General features: G+C 45.0%; 3 protein-coding genes across 7 annotated transcripts in view; 2 read left to right on the top strand and 1 right to left on the bottom strand.

Annotated features, from left to right (window-relative positions):
- Nucleotides 1-9,041: 9,041 nt before the first annotated feature.
- LOC148340870 (large ribosomal subunit protein uL4A-like) lies at nt 9,042-16,434 on the bottom strand. Its single transcript, XM_088292199.1, has 4 exons — nt 16,351-16,434; nt 15,453-15,525; nt 9,247-9,367; nt 9,042-9,172 (listed from the first exon to the last, which is right to left on the bottom strand). The coding sequence occupies exons 2-4, from the start codon at nt 15,464-15,466 to the stop codon at nt 9,083-9,085; spliced, it is 225 nt and encodes a 74-aa protein (XP_088148325.1). The 5' UTR covers nt 15,467-15,525; nt 16,351-16,434; the 3' UTR covers nt 9,042-9,082.
- LOC148340871 (uncharacterized) lies at nt 9,628-14,949 on the top strand. The gene is made up of 4 exons (XM_088292038.1): nt 9,628-9,676; nt 11,475-12,158; nt 12,335-12,432; nt 14,944-14,949. The coding sequence occupies exons 1-4, from the start codon at nt 9,628-9,630 to the stop codon at nt 14,947-14,949; spliced, it is 837 nt and encodes a 278-aa protein (XP_088148164.1).
- Nucleotides 16,435-16,487: 53 nt separating the features above from the next.
- Nucleotides 16,488-19,073, top strand: part of dip2ba (DIP2 acetate--CoA ligase B (putative)a) — a 54,717-nt gene continuing 52,131 nt past the window's right edge. For all 5 annotated transcript variants that reach the window (XM_088290526.1, XM_088290525.1, XM_088290523.1 and 2 more), the window contains exon 1: nt 16,488-16,935. In XM_088290526.1, coding sequence (XP_088146652.1) covers nt 16,851-16,935 — 85 coding nt within the window. In that variant the 5' untranslated portion in view covers nt 16,488-16,850. The remainder of the gene's footprint in view (nt 16,936-19,073) is intronic.

Raw genomic sequence — 19,073 nt, 5'->3', positions numbered from 1 at the left:
AATTGTTTCCTCACCATAATCGCTATTTAAATTTCGGCTCGCCTGGAAACACGCTCCTCTCGCTATTGCGGCCACAGAAAAAATGAAATCAGCAATTCACCCACAAAGCTATCTGCCTCCGCCGAAAGGAACACCACTTCCGCCAAAGCCAAACACTAACAAAGAAGCTGTAACAACGACAAACATAATATATAACGTTTTAAATTGCTATTAAAGCTATTCATTTATGATTTTACATTCTTAAGGTTCAAATGTGTACTTTTACGATGGTGCATTTTATGGGAACTATGTCTTGACGCCATGTTGTCGAACGTGGACTTACAAACGGAAGTACTTTCGGAACATGACTGTTTTGTTTTATATAGTGGATTAATTTCTAAAATAAACGTAAACGTTTTCCTGAATATATTACTTCATAATGTATTTATTTTCCTCATAATTAATTTGAAAGTAAACTCTGTGTTGAATCCTGACCCGGTGATGTCTTTTTTTTTTTCAGAGAGCGGGACTGTCAAAAATCAAATTAGTCTATTTGTACCAGTTAAGTAGTGTTATGGTCGGCGGGGGAGGAGGTAGGAGAGAAGGACCCAAAATGCAGGGAAGCCAGGCAAGGGGTAACTTCAAGGGAGTTTAATTAACAAAACAAACAAAAAGGCAAACAAGGTACTTGGAACAAATAAACGAAACAATGAGGACGAACAAAACGCGACTGGACAGAACTAAACTGGACTATGAAACAGGGACAGTTACAAATAACCATGAGCTGTGAGCTGTGAGCTGTGAGCTGTGAGCTGTGAGCTGTGAGCTGTGAGCTGTGAGCATGAACGAGAGCAAAGAGTAACAGTGACATGAAGAAAGGGCGAAGAAAGGGCAGTGATGTCCGAAAACAGGGCATCCAAAAGGGGCAATGCACCGACGTAGAATAGTCAGCGCCGGGCGTTTAAGTAGTGAATATTAAATGAGTAAACGAGTAACAGGTGCGGGGCTGGTGGGCGCGTCTCTCCAGCCAACACGACACGCGCTGGAAGGGAACGCCCCCACGCCAGTTGAGCAAAACATAAACAAAAACATGACATGACGGAACGGACCATGACAAGTAGATTATATGTCATTGTTGTTTGTATTGCTTTTGTATATTAAAGTTCTTAATAAGAATTAAAAAAAATACAAATAAAAACAGTAGCACCCAAGTTGGAGTTGCAACTAAAGCTTTTTTTCCCCCACTAATGGTCACCAAGGTTTTAGCAAGTGTGAGAGTTTTTTAGAACACTCAAGTGAGTTTCGCTACTTGGTATGCACTGTTAGAATGTTGAAATCGCTAAGCCTTATTTTGGTAGCCGTTAGCTGTGAAGTGCATTGAATATTATTTGTGGTTTTCTGTTGACAGGTATCATTACCACGATAAAAGCAGTCATCAGAATCTGAATCAGAATCAGAATCAGAAATCCCTTTATTGTCATTGTACTGAAGTGTGCAACGAGATTAGAGGGCTCCCCTCTCCAGTGCAATACAACAATAATTCAGATAAATATATAAATTAGATAAATAAGAGGATAGTTAGTGCAATGGAAAATAATACTGAATAGGATATATAAAAACACATCACGTTGCTGTTCTGCAAGGTAAGGGTGGTCATGTGTGAGTGTGAGAGTTTAGAATCGAGATGGCTCTTGGAAAGAAACTGTTTCTCAGTCTATTGGTCCTTGATTTGATGCACCTGTAGCGCCTGCCAGAGGGCATCAGGTCGAACAGGTGTGAGTTCGGGTGGGTATTGTCTTTGACGATGTTGAGAGCCCTTCTGAGGCACCGGGCGGTGTAGATGTCCGACAGTGAGGGGAGAGGGCAGCCAATAATCCTTTGCGCTGTTTTGACTGTCCTCTGGAGCCTCACTCTGTCCGCCTCAGTGCAGCCGCTGTACCAGGTGGAGACACAGTACGTCAGCAGGCTCTCGATGGACGAGTTGTAGAAGGCCAGCAGCAGCTTCCTGTCCAGGTTGAATTTCCTGAGGACTCTCAGGAAGTGCAGACGCTGGTGGACCTTCTTTACCACTGCTGTGGTGTTGAGTGTCCAAGAAAGGTCATCGGAGATCTGCACTCCCAGGAACTTGAACGTGTGGTCCCTCTCCACACACACGCCTTCGATGCAGAGGGGGGGCGGCACCGTCTTGTTCCTCCTGAAGTCGATGACGATCTCCTTTGTTTTTGCAAAGTTGAGTTGCAGTCTGTTGTCCTCGCACCAAGCCGTCAGTCTCTGGACCTCCTCTCTGTAGGCTGTCTCGTCACCTTCCGAGATCAGACCGACGACTGTCGTGTCGTCAGCAAACTTGACGATGGTGTTGTTACCGTGGGCCGGGCTGCAGTCGTAGGTGTAGAGGGCGTATAGGAGAGGGCGCAGCACGCACCCTTGGGGGGAACCGGTGTTCAGCGTACGGGTGGAGGACATGTAGGGGCCGAGCAACACAGTCAGGGGTCTGTTGGTCAGAAAGTCCTTAATCCAGATGCGTGTGAGGGCAGGGAGGCCGACCGAGAATGTCCAGTTTGGCGACGAGGATGTCCAGGATGATTGTGTTCAATGCCGAGCTGTAGTCCACAAAGAGCATCCTTGCATAGCTCTGCTGTTGTTCCAGGTGGCCCAGCACAAAATGCTTGCTCATGGTTGCTGTTTTTATCCTCTACTATTAATTCGGGTAAGGATGAATGAAGGCTCAGGTGTAGACGGAAGACTTTTTAATTACAACGAAGCAAAACAGGAAGACTTGAAGAGCTCTCATTTACATTGCTCAATCGCACGCACTGCGTGATGACGTCACACATAACCACGTGATTCAACACAGACCACAAATACATAACATCTCCTCCCCTCTTACATCAGAAGCAGTAAATTCCCTTTTTCATTTTTTTTTCTTTAGACTCTTTAACTAGGTAAGAAAACACCAACAACTCAGAACATTTTTTTTTTCCCAACACCTTTCTGACCTACAAATTCAAACGATCAGGTGCTTTCCTTTCCCGAGTAGGATAGCGACGTTCTAGCACTACAGCAGTCTTTCCCATATGACTAGGTTCTAGTACTGGTGCGCTCTCTTCCACAGATTTATCTGAACCATGAACAACAGCAGGGCTAACGGAATTTGCCACAGGTAAAGATACATTACAGGGTTCAGGTAAACATTCCTCAACATTTTTGTCACAATCGATAGTCACAGACAATTCAGGGGTGCTTGGAGACGCCCTTAAAAGTTGGTCCACACGGCGGCGCCAAACACCATCAGCTGACTGAACTGTGTAGGAGACAGGTCCTGTTTGGGCAATCACAGTAGCAGGAATCCACTTAGTTTTGCCTTGATAATTCCTTGCGAGCACTTTCTCTCCTGGTGTGAAAACTCTTGTCTTTTGCATGAATGTCCCGTTGCATTATTTGTTTCCTTTGACTTGCCCGAACAATGTCTTTCACTGCTGCAGGCTTAAGAAGATCCAAGTTGGTCCGTAGTTCTCTGTTGAACATCAGGCTGGCGGGTGATGTCTTGGTAGTTGAATGTGGAGTGGTCCGGTATTTGAGAAGAAACTCATGTAGTCTCTGGTGGAGCGTTCCTTGTCCTTGTGATGTTTTAAGTGCATTTTTTAGTGTTTGCACGAACCTCTCTGCTAACCCATTCGTTGCAGGGTGGTATGGAGCTGACTTGATGTGCTGTACTCCATTGACATGCAGAAAGTCTGACATTTCTTTTGACACAAGTTGAGGGCCATTATCTGAAACAAGTTGGGCAGGAGCACCAAATCTACTAAAGATTTCTCCCAATTCCTCAACTGTCTTTTCGGCAGTTGTGGATTTCATTATAGCCACCTCTGGCCACTTACTGTGTGCATCAACAGCAATCAGGAAACATTCTGTCTTCAAATGGACCCGCAAAATCGATATGAATCCGATATCCCATGGATGGAGTGGTGCTGCTGGAGGATTATTACGGGTTTTGTGACAGGATGGGCAACTCATGGCCATATGTTCGACTTCCTTGTTTAGCCCTGGCCACCAAAAGTAGCTTCTGGCCATCTCCTTCATTTTTACTATTCCACTGTGTCCCGCATGAAGCTGCTCCAACATTTTAGCACGCAGTGACTGTGGAATGATGACCCTCCTTCCCCACAGCAGACAACCGGACTGGACAGTAAGTTCCCACCTCCTATTACTGTAAGGTTTCAGTGCAGCACTATCACCTACTGAACGTCCATTCATGACCATGTCCATAACCACTGACAAGCCAGGGTCAGTATGTGTCGCCTTTTTCACTTGGGATGCAGTTATAGGCGCTCTTTCAACGCTCCTGAAGTAGAAGATGTCCACGGTGATCGATTCATGTTTCGTGACAGGGAGTGGCAACCTTGAAAGTCAATCTGCGTTGCAATGAGAAACTGATTTCCGATACTTAATGTCGTAGGAGTGAGCCGACAACAGTAAAGCCCATCGCTGGAGACGCGAAGCTGCCAGAGATGGTATTCCTGTGTGTGGTCCCAAGATAGTTGTCAGAGGTCGATGATCTGTGAGCAGAGTAAACTTCCTTCCATATAGGTATTGGTGAAATTTTCTCACGCCAAAAACAATGCCCAGTGCTTCTCGTTCCAGTTGAGCATAGTTCGACTCTGCCTTGTTCAATGTCCTGGATGCAAACGCAATAGGTCTGTCCTCACCATTTGGAAACACATGAGAGATGACAGCACCCACTCCATAGGGTGACGCGTCGCATGCCAGTTGGATTGGTAATGACGGATTGAAATGTGTTAACACCTTAGACGTGGTTAATGCATTTTTAGCATCATAAAATGCTTGTTGACATTCACTAGTCCATTTCCATTTCTTGTCTTGACATAACAGTTCATGTAGCGGTCGTAGCAGTGATGCTACATTTGGTATGAACCTTCCATAATAATTCAACAATCCGAGAAAAGATCGCAGCTGACTCACGTTCTCAGGTGGCGGGGCGTCCACAATGGCTGTGATCTTTGAAGGTGACGTATGCAGGCCTTTCCCATCTATGACGTGCCCTAGATACTCCACAGATGGTTTCAGGAAGTCACATTTCTCCTTGCGAACTCTGAGTCCATAATCACGTAATCTTTGCAGTGTAGCGTCCAAATTTTGAAGATGTTCTTCATCGGTTGCTCCGGTGCACAGTATGTCATCCAAATAACACTGTACACCACGTAATCCACTGAGAATTTGATCCATGGCACGCTGAAATACTGCTGGAGCCGATGTAATACCAAATGGCAGTCTGCAATACCTAAACAGTCCTTTTTGAGTGTTTATGGTTAGTATTTCACGTGACTCTTCCTCCACATGCATTTGCAGATATGCTTGGTTTAAGTCAATCTTACTGAACTTTTGTCCACCGCTCAGTCCAGCAAACAAATCATCAATCAGTGGGAGTGAATATTGCTCCGCACTCAACGCCGGATTGACAGTCACTTTGAAATCTCCACATGTGCGTATTCCTCCATTCTTTTTGGGTACTGGCACAATGGGAGTTGCCCATTCACTTGTTGAAACAGGTTCCAGCACTCCACTTTTGACCAATGCTTCCAAGTCTGCCTCGACTTTGTCACGAATGGCATAAGGCACTGTCCGAGCCTTCATAAACACTGGTTTGCTTCCTTGCTTAATGTGTAGTTTCACTGTGATATTTTTCATGCTGCCCAACTCTGGTCGGAAAACCTCCTCATTCTTGTCAAGGATGGTTTGCAGTTGTAAATTCTCGTTTGACAACTGTCTGACTTCTTGCCAATCAAGACGTAATGCTTTCAGCCACACACGCCCCATGATTGGTGCAAAGTTTCCTCTCGTAACATACACTGGTAGCTTAGCAGTTTGACTGTTACACATAACCGTTATATCGGTCATTCCTTTAATGTGCACTTTGTGTCCTGTATATGCCTTGAAAACAGTGTCAGAAGGGCGTAAAGGAACATGTTTCATGCACCGCTTGTAGACCTGATATGACACTAGTGATGCCTTCGACCCTGTGTCTATCTGCATTTTAACTGGATGCCCTTCTAGGTTAGTCTGAGCCCAATAGCAATCTGAGCTTTCATCTGCATTCATTATACGCACTGTGTTGACGTTCATTTCTTCATCAGAAGATGAGCTTTTGTCATTTTTTACAGTGTACACTTTTTTTTTATTTCTGAATTTGTCTTTTAAGTCCCGTTTCTTACTCTTTTCCATAGTTTTTCTGTTCCGACATGCTCTTTCCACATGTCCTTTCTTGCCACATTGACGACAGTCCATTTCTTTACACCAGCAGGTAGATGCAAGATGACCTGTGTTACCACACCTATAGCACGGTCCCGGAGAGCTGCTCTGACTGCCGGCAACGTTGTGCTCTCTTCCTGTAGCATTTAGTTGCTGAGCCTCTCTGGACGCCATTTCCATTGTAACACTGATGTTGATAGCCTTTTCCAGGGTCAGGTCACTTTCAGTCAGCAACTTTTTCTGTGCTGCTTCATTCCTTAATCCACACACTAGTCTGTCCCTTAGTGTGTCATTTAGCACCTCTTTGAACTCACAATGTTCAGCTAGCTTTCTAAAAGCTGCCACAAACATGGTTACGGACTCCCCCTCCTCTTGACAGCGCTTGTGAAATCTATATCTCTCGGCAATGACAAGAGGTTTTGGTGAAAAATGTCCAGTGAGAACACCCACTATCTCTTCATATGTTTTACTCCCCGGTGCAGCTGGTTGTACCAGATTACGAAGCAAAGTAAATGTCTTCGGGCCCATCACACTCAAAAACGTTGGTACTTTCCTTTCGTCCTCAATAGCATTAGCTTGAACGAAATAGCCAACGTCCTCGTCAAAGGGGCCAATCGAGCCGATAACTCCCGCCATTCTGCGCCTGGTTAATCAGCCTGCCACTTACTTGACTGTCTTCCTCAAAACTTTTAATGTCCGCGGCTTCCAAAAACCTTTTGCCGCCACTTCTCCTCCGCACTCAGCGTAAAGTCCTCCCCGAGAGAGAAAAAAACGTCGCCACCGCCGGGGGAATGGCACCGACCAACACACGGATCCGAGCTCCGCGACCCGCAGAAACTCCCCCCAAAAAAGCCGTCGCAGGTTCAGACGTCCTCGTCGCCACTTTTGTTGTATCCTCTACTATTAATTCGGGTAAGGATGAATGAAGGCTCAGGTGTAGACGGAAGACTTTTTAATTACAACGAAGCAAAACAGGAAGACTTGAAGAGCTCTCATTTACATTGCTCAATCGCACGCACTGCGTGATGACGTCACGCATAACCACGTGATTCAACACAGACCACAAATACATAACAGTTGCACTTATGAGGTAATTGCATTTTCTGACGAGGCTGAGTTTTCTCGTCATTTTCATATTAAATTGTGAGTACACCTTGTTTCAGGAAGACATCCAAATATTTAAAAAGTATGGCGATAAAATTGCAGTTCTAAATTTATTGGACTACGGGAACCAGGAAGTTTTCATTTGTGAAAAAGCTGTGAGAAGCGCTCAATATCAGGAATATCTTTGTTCTTTGCCCACAAATTTAATTTACACTAACTTTTTTTAATCCTGTGTATTATTTCTGTTTTCTCATAGGTTCCTAAACTAAACGACTCTGACGATGAGTCGACGCTTGAGACATCAAACTGCATAGTCAGCTTTGTGCTAGCTGCCCGTCAAACTGAACTGGCACCGCACCCGCTCACCATCCGAAAAGCAAGGTGTTTGCGTTAAAACAAGACCCCAAATGGTAGAACCAATTTTTATCAAGCCAAATAATCTTGCGTGAGGGTCACCACCTTTTTTGAAATCGAATGCTACTTCTTCGGTACTGATTAATGGAAAGTGCTACCAGTCTGATACACATTTCTGAAACAACAAATGTGAAGTCACTGATCATGTCACTGCTTTCTCACGGTACCTTAATTCTCTGCAATGATTGAACGTATTAAGAAGCCAATCTGTATCAGTACGCATCACTTTACTTCTATACATTTCTGCAAGTGTTTACATTTTTAAATGATCTATTCTTCAACATTCTTAGGAAATAATGTCCATCACTGGTGAGCCGTTTATAGAACAAGTCCACGCCGGGCTATTCATGTGGTCCTTCGGGGTGACCAGTTGCCTAAAGGCATCATTTTAATGCCCCCTGGTCTAACAGAAATATTTTTTTATCCTGGTTTGTTTTTATTTTTAAGGCAGCTGCTGTCTTGGTACACGTTATCTCAAAATGGCAATGTTCATGCTGTGGATGATCCTGCCCTACAACCTCTGTGGATACGATGTGATAGGTCAGAAGGTCAGGTCCAGCTCGTACAACCTGGTTTTGAGCTAAAGGTCTCTGCGTGGCCAGTAAAGTGTCTGGTGTCAAATTATACTCTGTTCCATGCATTATATATGGATGAAATGCGTAATTCATCTTGAGACACAATGAACCAACGTAACAAAGAATGTGACTTAAAAATAATCCAATGTAACTGTTAGGCCCTGTGGACAAAAGTGCACTTATAACTTTAAACAAGCTAAAACGAGAGCACAAGAAAAGACACCACCCATCCACGGTAAACCAACATCCTACTATTCTACTTTGAGTTTTCTGTTACTGTTTTCTGTTAACTCCTTTTGTGATTGCCTCTAGATCTCAAGTAAAGGAAGCGCTCAGTTCATCATGCTTGGCTCCACTGTGGTTGAAAACACAACAATTGTGTCACAAAGCAGTGTGACCGTAGATTTCAAGTGGAACCATGTCGAGAAGGTCCTCGAGACACCCCCGCAGTCCTCTACAGCTACTCTAGTACCCAGAATTTACACTCAAATGTCACCTGCTCTCAAACTGTAACACACACGTTGTAGCAAACCATTTAAAATGTTGCAGAATATTACACTTGTCTGTGGAGACACGAGGAGCCCCATGTTTGAGATGTTCAGGGAGCTACAGTTTCTTCAGGTGATTATGGAGAATTTTCACACACATGCCTTCTACAGTATTTATTTCTAGTATAAAATGTTAAAGACATGTCTGACTCTCTTGATTTGAACCAAACTTATTTATTGTTCAGTGAACTCCAGTCAGGTATAAATTAAAGCCTTGACTTTAACTTTCTTGGGTGCTCCCTTCTTTCCAGGCTTCTTCTTAGGTTTCAGCATCTTCGCCTTGATCTGTTGGAACGAAAACAATGCAATACGATTAAATTACAAGGTCCATGATCTAAGAGTGATTGCCAGTTTCTTACCGTAGGGTCATGCTTTCGAATGGCTTGACGTCTAGCTGACTTCGCATATGGGTTCAGTTTGAACATTATCCTCATGTTCTTAAGATAATTCTTCTTCAGGACTCTGCGGACGATCTTCTTCCTGCAAGGAGGAGGCAAATTCTTAATGAAAAATGTAATTAAACAGTTCATGGTGTAATGATTTATTTATTACACTTTCAGTCCTCCATATGAGACACGGTGGCTGGAAGTTCTCCCTCCGCAATGCTATCATTACATGTGTGGAATAAAAAATGCGACAAAGCTCCAGCAAATGCAATTTAGAACCAATACCGTCATTCACTGATGATACATATAATGACCTCTAGCACCTCCTGTTGGATAATTGGGGAATCGCCCGGCATGTTTTTCTTCTTGATTGATAGTTCTGACAGAGTTAAAGGAGGACAAGGTCCAAGATGGCCCGTGCTAACAAGCGCGTTTTATTTACACATATTTTATCAGGAAACTGAAATTTGTGTTAAAGATGTGTTCTCAAAGTCCTTACTTTGTTATGTATATGTTTATGATGTAATACTTTGTCACAACGTTCCGGTTCCGGCGCCGCGCGAGTGGCTGCCTGTTTACAGCAGCGTGGCTCACTATTGAGCCTTTTTCGTGTGTTTTTTTCCCTTTACCCTTTTTTATTTTATTTTTACCTCACCTCAGCAATGGACATCCAACTTGCGGTGGTTTTACTGCTGTTGGGGGCTGTTTTTTGCGCGATCGTGTCCGGAGACGAAACTCGGAGCTACGAATCGATCGTGTACACAAGAGATCAGCTGTTAGCACTCCGTGCTAACCCCGCGTGGGCTCCCGGAGCGAGACCCGATATTCCCCGCGAGCTGAGGAGGAAGAGACGGGGATGTCGTGCGGGGGCTAAACGCCAGGCAAGGAGGAGACGATATCACCCCGTCCTCCCGTCCGTTATTATGGGGAATGTTCGATCCCTCCCCAACAAAATGGACGAGCTAACAGCGCTAACCCGGCACGAGAGGATTGTCCGGGAGGCTATTAAAGGATAATGTAAATGGCAGTCAATTTAAAACTGAACAAAGGTTAGACGGCTCGGAGCCACTTTTGTGATCCTGGCATGGAAGTCCATTGTTTCAGAGGGGTCTCGTTCACACCTCCTGTGGTGCAGCTGTGATCTAATCTTCCTGCATTCCTCTCCTGAATGTCTGGTCATTAGCATGGTCTAAACTTCAGTTACACTTAAAGGATTTCATACTTTTGACTATTAAAGGAATATAAGAGTTTGAGCTTAACATAGTTCATTAGGTGTTGGTGCATCCAATGTATGAAAATGTGATATTGTAAAATGCTGAGAGTGTGACTGGTGGCGAGAAACTGGTTGCGGGGGTTGTGCAAGAATGGAATGTTTTAGAAACAGAAGGTGCTGAGCGAGACGAGATGACTCCGGGAAGGAGCGGCCATCGGGGGAATCGCACGCAGGAGGAGCCACGGGATTCGGCGGGAGGAGAAAGACCAATGAGAGCGAGCTAAAGTTAACTGCAATACACATAGCCAATAGAATCATGCCAGGATGCCTTTGTCTGTGCCATTTGCATGTTGTATAGTATGAATCAGTGCTGGGCAACTCGGAGGTAGAACACATTCGCTGGTGGCAAGAGAGGTGTAGACTTGTATTGAGAGGGATTCGAGATCCAGGTGCCATGTAGAAATCTGTGTATTGGGAATAAATCCACTTCGTGTGTGAAAATGCCGGCTTCCTGATACCTTTCTATTGCAGAACGAGCGCGCATATTGTTGGATGTGTGGGAGTTGGGTAAGGTCGCAAATTGGAGTCAGATTACTTATTTGAGTTTACATTGGGTTAAAGTTAAATTCTAACATTGATATAAAGATATATTCCAACACTAGTTTGCTGGTGTTCACGGAGTCGTGGCTAACAGAGCTAACGCCGGACGCCGTCGTGGAATTGGACGGCTTCCAAATACTACGCGCGGACAGGACACTGGAGAGCGGTAAGAGAAAAGGGGGAGGGCTGGCTGTGTTTGTTAATGATAGATGGTGTAACCCTGGGCATATAACTGTTAAGAATCAACTTTGCAGTCGGGACATTGAGATGATAGCTGTTAGCATGCGTCCGGTCTATTTACCGCGAGAGTTCAGTCATGTGATCGCGGTGGCGGCGTACGTGCCTCCCTCTGCTAACGGTGAGACAGCCTGTGATGTACTGAATGCAGCTGTGAGCAGGCTACAAACACAGCACCCAAATGCCTTGTTCCTTATCTCTGGTGACTTCAATCATGCTTCTCCTTCCTCCTCTCTGCCTTCATTCACACAATATGTAACATGCCAAACCAGAGACAATAAAATATTGGACCTCTTCTATGCCAACACCAAGGAGGCGTACACGTCACTGCCCCTCCCCCCGCTGGGCAAAGCTGACCACAACTTGGTTGCTCTCCTGCCTGTGTACAAACCTCTCGTCCGCAGGCAGCCAGCTGTGACACGCACAGTTCAGCGATGGTCCGGAGAAGCCGAGGAGGCCTTGAAGGACTGTTTCAACACAACTGTGTGGGAGGTATTCAGCGAAGCTCACGGTGAGGACATTAATGGTCTAACAGACACAGTTACAGACTATATTAACTTCTGCATGGAGAACACCATTCCCACCAGGACTGTAAGATGTTTCTCCAACAACAAACCCTGGATCACACCGGGCATTAAAGCTCTCCTGAAGGAGAAAAAGAGGGCTTTTGTTTCAGGCGACAAGGACGAGCTGAAGAGAGTGCAGCGTCAGCTGAGAAGGAGGATCCGAGAGGGGAAAAAGTCCTACAGGATGCGGATGGAAGAACAACTGCAGCGGAACAATGCCAGGGATGTCTGGAGGGGCCTGAAGACCATCTCAGGCCACGGACAAGCAGGTAAGACCCAGAAGGGGGGGGGCTTCAGTGGGCAAATGAGTTGAACCTATTTTTCAATAGGTTTGATCAAATGTCTGACCCCGCTCAGGCTTCCCTGATGCAGCCCCCACCCACCCCTCCTGCCACTGCGAACAAGACCCTCTCTCCCCCTCTCTCGCCCCTCTCTCTCTCCACAGGCTCCAGTTCCCAGCCTCATCAGACAACCACCACTTCCTCCTGCTCAGCCTTGTTCCTCACAACATCTCAGGTGAAGAACCAGCTGAGGGAGATGAAGGCAAGGAAGGCGGCAGGCCCAGATGGGATCAGCTCCCAGCTCCTCAAATCCTGCGCAGACCAGCTGTGTGGAATCGTCCAGCACATGTTCAACCTGAGCTTGAAGCTGGGCAGAGTCCCCCAGCTGTGGAAAACATCCTGCCTGGTTCCGGTTCCAAAGACACCCCATCCGAAGGAGCTCAACAACTTCAGACCAGTGGCGCTGACGTCTCATCTGATGAAGACCCTGGAGAGACTGGTCCTCGTCCATCTGCGCCCCCTGGTCAGCTCCTCAATGGACCCACTCCAGTTTGCATACCAGCCTGGCATCAGTGTGGATGATGCCATCATCTACCTGCTCCACACTTCACTCTTCCACCTGGAGAAGGCGGGGGGCACGGTGAGGATCATGTTCTTTGATTTCTCAAGTGCTTTCAACACCATCCAGCCCGCCTTATTGGGAGACAAGCTGGAGCAGGCGGGAGTGGCCCACCACCTCATCACATGGATTCACAACTACCTCACAAACTGGCCACAGTACGTGAGAACACAGGACTGTGTGTCTGACGTGCTCCTCTGCAGCACGGGAGCGCCACAGGGAACTGTGCTGGCTCCCTTCCTGTTCACCCTCTACACCTCGGACTACAAATACAATTCCACAACCTGTCACCTGCAGAAGTTCTCTGATGACTCTGCGATTGTCGGCCTCATCACTGACGATGACGATCGGGAGTACAGAGGGGTTACGCAGGGGTTCGTGGACTGGTGTCAGCAGAACCGCCTCCAAATCAACGCTGGGAAATCCAAAGAGCTGGTGGTGGATTTCCGCAAGCGTCGGCACTCTCCACCTGCACCAGTGAATATCCAGGGAACAGACGTTGAGAGGGTCTCAACTTACAAGTACCTGGGTGTTCATCTGAACAATAAACTGGACTGGAGCGACAACACAGACGCTCTCTATAGGAAGGGTCAGAGCAGACTCTTCCTACTCAGGCGGCTGAGGTCCTTTGGCGTTCGGGGAACACTCCTCAGGAACTTCTATGACTCTGTGGTTTCATCAGTCATCTTCTATGGAGTGGTCTCCTGGGCAGGAGGCATCTCGGGCCGAGACAAAAAGAGACTGGACAAACTGGTGAGGAGGGCCAGCTCTGTCCTGGGCTGCTCCCTGGACTCTGTGGACTCAGTGGGGGGCAGAAGGATGACGGCAAAACTGTCATCAATGCTGGACAAACCAGCCCAACACCCTCGCTGTACCAAAGAGAGATTTCGCCGCTCCTTCCTGCCGACTGCTGTCAGACTTTTTAACAAGAACATTGGGTCAGGCCTACAAACAGGAGGGCATTAGTGCAATTGTGCAGTCCTAGAATGCAATATACACTACTACTGTACTTTCAGCCAAGGGTGTACTTTAACATCGACCAATGATGTATTTTGTTTACCATTACAGTATTCTTATTACAATACTTCTATCACTGTAGTATTTCTACCACTGCAGGATGTTCACTATTACAGTACTTTTATCATTGCAGTACTTTTATAATTACGGTATTTCCTATCATTGCGGTACTTTTACTATTACAATACTTCATCATTGCAGTATTTTTCCATCGTTGCAGTACTTCTACCATTATAGTACTTTTATCATTGCAGTATATTTTATCATTGCAGTACTTTTACCATTACAGTACTTTTATCATTGCAGTATTTTCTATCATTGCAGTACTTTCCTGTCATTTCAGTACTCTCACCATTACAGTACTTTTATCAGTGTAATATCTTTATCATTGCAGTATTTTCAATCATTCAGTAGTTTTTATCATTACAGTGTTTCCCCCTCTGTATAATGGACAGGCATTAGGAGGGTTTCCTTACACTTAGATACGTTTATACTGTGTATATTTGCATGCTTTTTATGAATGTCTGCTGCTAATGTTACACATTAACGGCTACATTACGCCGCCGACTCTGTGTGATCTATATCTTTGCTGCTGTAACACTTCAAATTTCCCCATTGTGGGACTAATAAAGGACATCTTTATCTTTATCTTTATCTTTATCTTTTACATGCATGCTTATGATGTGTCGTCCCTTTCATCTCGTTTATCCTTTGTAGCCTCATAATAAAATCTTCACTTCTTCCACACTGTCAGACGAGACGGGTTGTGTGTAGTTATTCCCCTGTCAATACAGAGATTCTGGTTTGCTCATCCTGAAAATAGTTGGACGCGATACTACTGCTGCGTAGTACCACTCTGCCAACAATTTATTCTAATTTTCTTCTTTTTTATGCATTAATTTTGGAGAAATTAGGACATGAGTGACGATTTGAAAAACGCTTACTTTTAATGAGGAATTTGGCCACGCCTCCCTCCGCTCGCTCCATGGTACTGCTCGAGTCACTGAAGGGACTATTGCAAACTCTCCATTGGAAATCAGTGTAATTGTATTGCTTATAACATCAATAAATGATGATCAATTGGCACCAAAATTCTCGTGGACATCCCTACTTATAACCACTTCAACATATCTAAAGGATTAAACTCTCTGTGGCTGATTTATTGTCATGACCCGTGTCGGTCATGGCAGGGTTTTGTTGTTATTTTGTCACCGTCATGCCATGCCTTTGTTATTGTTTTGATTTCGGTCAGCTGAGTAGGGGCGTGTCCCCTCAGCACTCCGTCCCCACCAGCCACGCACCTGTTCCCCGTTAGCCTCGCACACCTGACTCCCATCTGCTCCCATAATTCTGAACTATTTAACCACCCCGTGCAGACAACTCAGGGTCGGAACATTACTCCATACCAGGACTGTCACGGCCGCCCCCTGATCTCGTTCTCGAGCCCGCTGCGCCATTGAGGACTGTCACGGACGCTCCCCGATCTCGTTCTTGCTCTCGTTCACGTCCCTCAGTATTTGTTCACTATCTTTGTTCCTCGTCCTTGACCCAGTTTAGTCACGTTTTAGTTTGCCTTTGTTATTTTTTGCACCCTGCCACGTTGTTTGTCTTTGTTTGATTCAGTTAATAAATTCCTTTTAAGTTACCTGCTTCCTCGCATCTTGGGTCCTTCTCCACCTCGCCGACCGGCGATCCTGACATTTATATGAGAATCAGGAACTGTGGAAGTGAGCAGAGGTGCAGATTATCCTGTTAGAATGCGGCACATTGCTCTTTGCTGATCACGGTGAGGACGCACGGCATAAAAGCACCAGGGATACTGAGACTGAAGTGGGAATGAGCGACGTAACTGCAATGCGCCGTTTTATTCATTGGAACCTATCAACTCCAGGCTACGCATACACCACTCAATGGAGCCTCATACTTAGATTTACCACCCCCTTGTATTTTGAGTATATTGTAGCGTTGTGGAATAAATCAATCCAATTTGTCCATCAGCAAACACCTTTTTTTATTCAGCCAAAAACGGCTGCTGTTGGCCGCAACCACGCCGATAAAAAAACAACATAGTGCTCACTCCAGTCGCTCGCCCGGTGCCTTCACTGCCTCCCCAGAAAAGAGGAAAAAACAGAACCCTTGAACTATTCACAAATTCGCTAAAATTGTTTTGCATTTTATTTGATGGAACCATGACTGTGATTGATATAGTAAACAATAATAAAAATAAATATGTATGTGGATACAAGTGAGTTGACGCTTCAATGACGAGGGCACACAAATTGTTACAACAATCGAGGAGAAAATTAACACTTGATTATGTAAGGTTTAATTAATCAAAATGACGAAATCCCGCAATTCGTATCTCGGTGCGATATTCAACAACTGTAATAATGTTACAAAACAAAAGGGAGTGACTCGTTATATTACTTGGTTAGTGACAAAATGTATTACTGTACTATGTTACTTTTGTAATGCGTTGCCCCATCACTGTACAATAATATACTGTTATTTAAGCTTTCGAATATGTTAGTTCAATAAACATACTGTATTCTGTTCTAAACTTGTTTTCTACTAGAATAAAAAAACGATAAGCTTGTAACTTGCGCTCTCGAACACAATGTGCACTTCTATGTTTACGCTCCGTTTTCCGCAATGAATTGTGGGTAATGTGCTTCGGCTGAGGGGCAATGGTTGCGAGGTTTCAGCGCAAGTGTGGAACGCGGGCACAAAAGGGGCGTGGCGACGGCGCACTTGGACCCTCAACAGTCTCACCCTCGACAGGAACGAGCAGTTGAGGGACTCAAGGGGCGGTGGCGGCGACTCGGCAAGGCTAGGCTAACGCAGTCACGTGACCGCGGAGCCCGTTGCTGCTGCTTCTGACTGAGTTTCTCCCATTATGGCGGAGTGGCCACCCGCGCGGATGGACGCTCTCCTCCATTCGAATGCTTGTTTTGTGCCTTGACGGAGGGCTTTCATTACCCTTCTAGTGTCTTTTCCCGCATCGACCCTGCGTCTCCTTTGCGTTCCTGTTTTTCGGCCAAGTCATGGCAGACCGCGGCGTGGATATATCCGCCCTGCCGAAGGAGGTTCGAGACCAACTGGCGGAGTTGGACCTGGAGCTGTCTGAAGGTAAACACGCGATGCGTACGGCAGACATCGATGGTCTCCATGTGAAGACATATCTCGACTGGAGCCGCCAATGTGTTTTGTTTTATTGTCGGCAGCGGGCGCACGCGGCGTAACCTAGCTTATTGTCAGTTGAAGCTGGAGGTTGCTAGCCGCTCCTTGAGACGTGCAATCTGGTTTCAGATCCGACACCTTGTTGTTAGAAACCAAACATTTTTATTTCTTTTTCTTGCTACTCGCGAACTCTTTTCGGCATCGTATGTTTTAGCCATATGTCATTTCTGTGTGTGTGTGTGTGGTAGCCATGGCCAGAAGCTCGAAGGCCTTACGTGTCAGGGCTTGATTATGCTGTCATTTCTCCTTGTTCGTAAGCTGCTAAAACACACTTGGCTTTCTGAAGGAAAGATAAAATGATGCCATTTGAAACGTGTTCGTTGGAACAATGAGTCAGGGTGTTTGTGAATCCGACTAGTGCATCCATTTACTGTACCGCATCCCTGTACCTGTGTGATAACTTCCTATGACTGTGAAGAGCGCCTGTCACTGCTTGTTTGACGTTAAGTTTCATTCTTGTTCCGACTGATGTGAATGACACACACATACACACTGTACAATGAATCCAAAGCATAGAACATAGTACCCTCCCCCAAGCAGCTGTTAGCCCCCTCATGCATCTCACACATACAATGTTCTGGCCTTCCACTGCTTCAGGCACAGACGTCTCCAGTCCAAGAAGACCCTCCTTTTCCCCCCCATGTCACTTCCAGTGTGTTTTTACTTCCACCCCCAGGATGACATGTAAAGAAAGGTCATGTGAGAGTTTTATTCGTTCAATTTATTAAAGTTAACACAAGTACATTCATCAATTTTCTGCACTGCTTCTCCTGAATAGGGTCATGCCCATCCCAGCTGACTTTGGGCACAAGGCAGGGTACACCCTGAACTGGTTGCCAGCCGTTCGCAGGGTACATAAACACGCAAACCTTTATACTCATATTCACACCTCCAGATAATTTAGAGGGCTCACTTGAACTGGAAGTGGGAGAGCACTCTGACTACCCAGACTAAACCACTTTATCGAAGACATTTTGTGGAATTTAGGAACTTTAAAGTTTTGTGTTTGCAGCCTTCTGCAATAAAATCAATTTTTTTGTTTAAATTTTCCACCTTTGTTGTCATTTAATGCAGGGTTAAACAATTATGGAACATAATCTTGTGTTTCTTTTACCCTAAAAATTGCAATTTGATCTGTGTTATTTTTTCCTTCTCTAATTTATTGTTCAACAATTAATCTTTCTTACAAAAACAATATCACATCTGTTATACGTGACAGAATACTAAGGAAAAGGCGAATGAAGCATTAATTTCCTGTCATATTAAAGACAGTTTTACGACTGCAATTACAGATATAAACATACTAAATATTTTGACGTGCAGTTTGGTAAGCGTTTACCACAACAACATAATTCTGCCACACATGTGTGCTGTAAACATACTGCAAGTATATACTATTACGGTACTTGTATAATATGTAAATGTGCAATTAGTAAGTGCAGACTACAACAACAATGCAAACAAACAAAGATGGGCACTTTACCCTATTTTGCCCATCCGTCGTCCGTTTGTGTCGAGGGCACCTTTCCGTCATTGTACCTGCGTCCTTAGTCATAAAAAAAAAAAAATAATTTCCTGTCCCTGTCTGTCCTCGTCACAATTGTTTAAAGTTCATTAGCTGGCTAATTTCCCCATTCACATCTACTTACCCTCATTTCAAGACCACCAAACCCACTTCATTAAAAGCTACAACAGCCACATTTAGCCATAACAATGGATTTATACATATACGGTATTAGCAGATTTGGAGTAATAGCCACGGGTCTCCACGTTATTAAATGGGATATTATCTATTTTCTAAACACAGGCAGAAGCTATCTTTCCCCAAATGATGCAGAACGCAGCTACGTTCGTTACAGGGCCTACTGGAACCTTTTTTCAGACTCATATTGTCACACAAGGCAAAATCACAGATGAGCTCGGACTGGGGTTGGTTGCACTGTCGAGATGGTTGCATTTATTTCACTTGATCCCTTTGCTCAAATTAAACGCAACACAAGATGCTTATTTTGGCTCTCAATTGCTTC

This window comes from Idiotropiscis lumnitzeri, chromosome 3, assembly GCF_059441095.1.
Source record: "Idiotropiscis lumnitzeri isolate Australia: NSW breed Sydney's pygmy pipehorse chromosome 3, RoL_Ilum_1.0, whole genome shotgun sequence".
Classification (NCBI taxonomy): domain Eukaryota; kingdom Metazoa; phylum Chordata; class Actinopteri; order Syngnathiformes; family Syngnathidae; genus Idiotropiscis; species Idiotropiscis lumnitzeri.
This window is presented reverse-complemented; position numbering and strand designations above follow the sequence as displayed.

Excerpts from the sequence above, each read along its gene's own strand:
- LOC148340870 (XM_088292199.1), bottom strand. Across the intron at positions 9,173-9,246 it reads TTCGAAAGCATGACCCTACG|ATCAAGGCGAAGATGCTGAA; the intron begins GTAAGAAACTGG and ends TCGTTCCAACAG.
- LOC148340871 (XM_088292038.1), top strand. The coding sequence starts at position 9,628 with ATGTTTTTCTTCTTGATTGATAGTTCTGACAGAGTTAAAGGAGGACAA. Across the intron at positions 9,677-11,474 it reads CAGAGTTAAAGGAGGACAAG|CTGTGAGCAGGCTACAAACA; the intron begins GTCCAAGATGGC and ends TACTGAATGCAG. Across the intron at positions 12,159-12,334 it reads CTCAGGCCACGGACAAGCAG|GCTCCAGTTCCCAGCCTCAT; the intron begins GTAAGACCCAGA and ends CTCTCTCCACAG.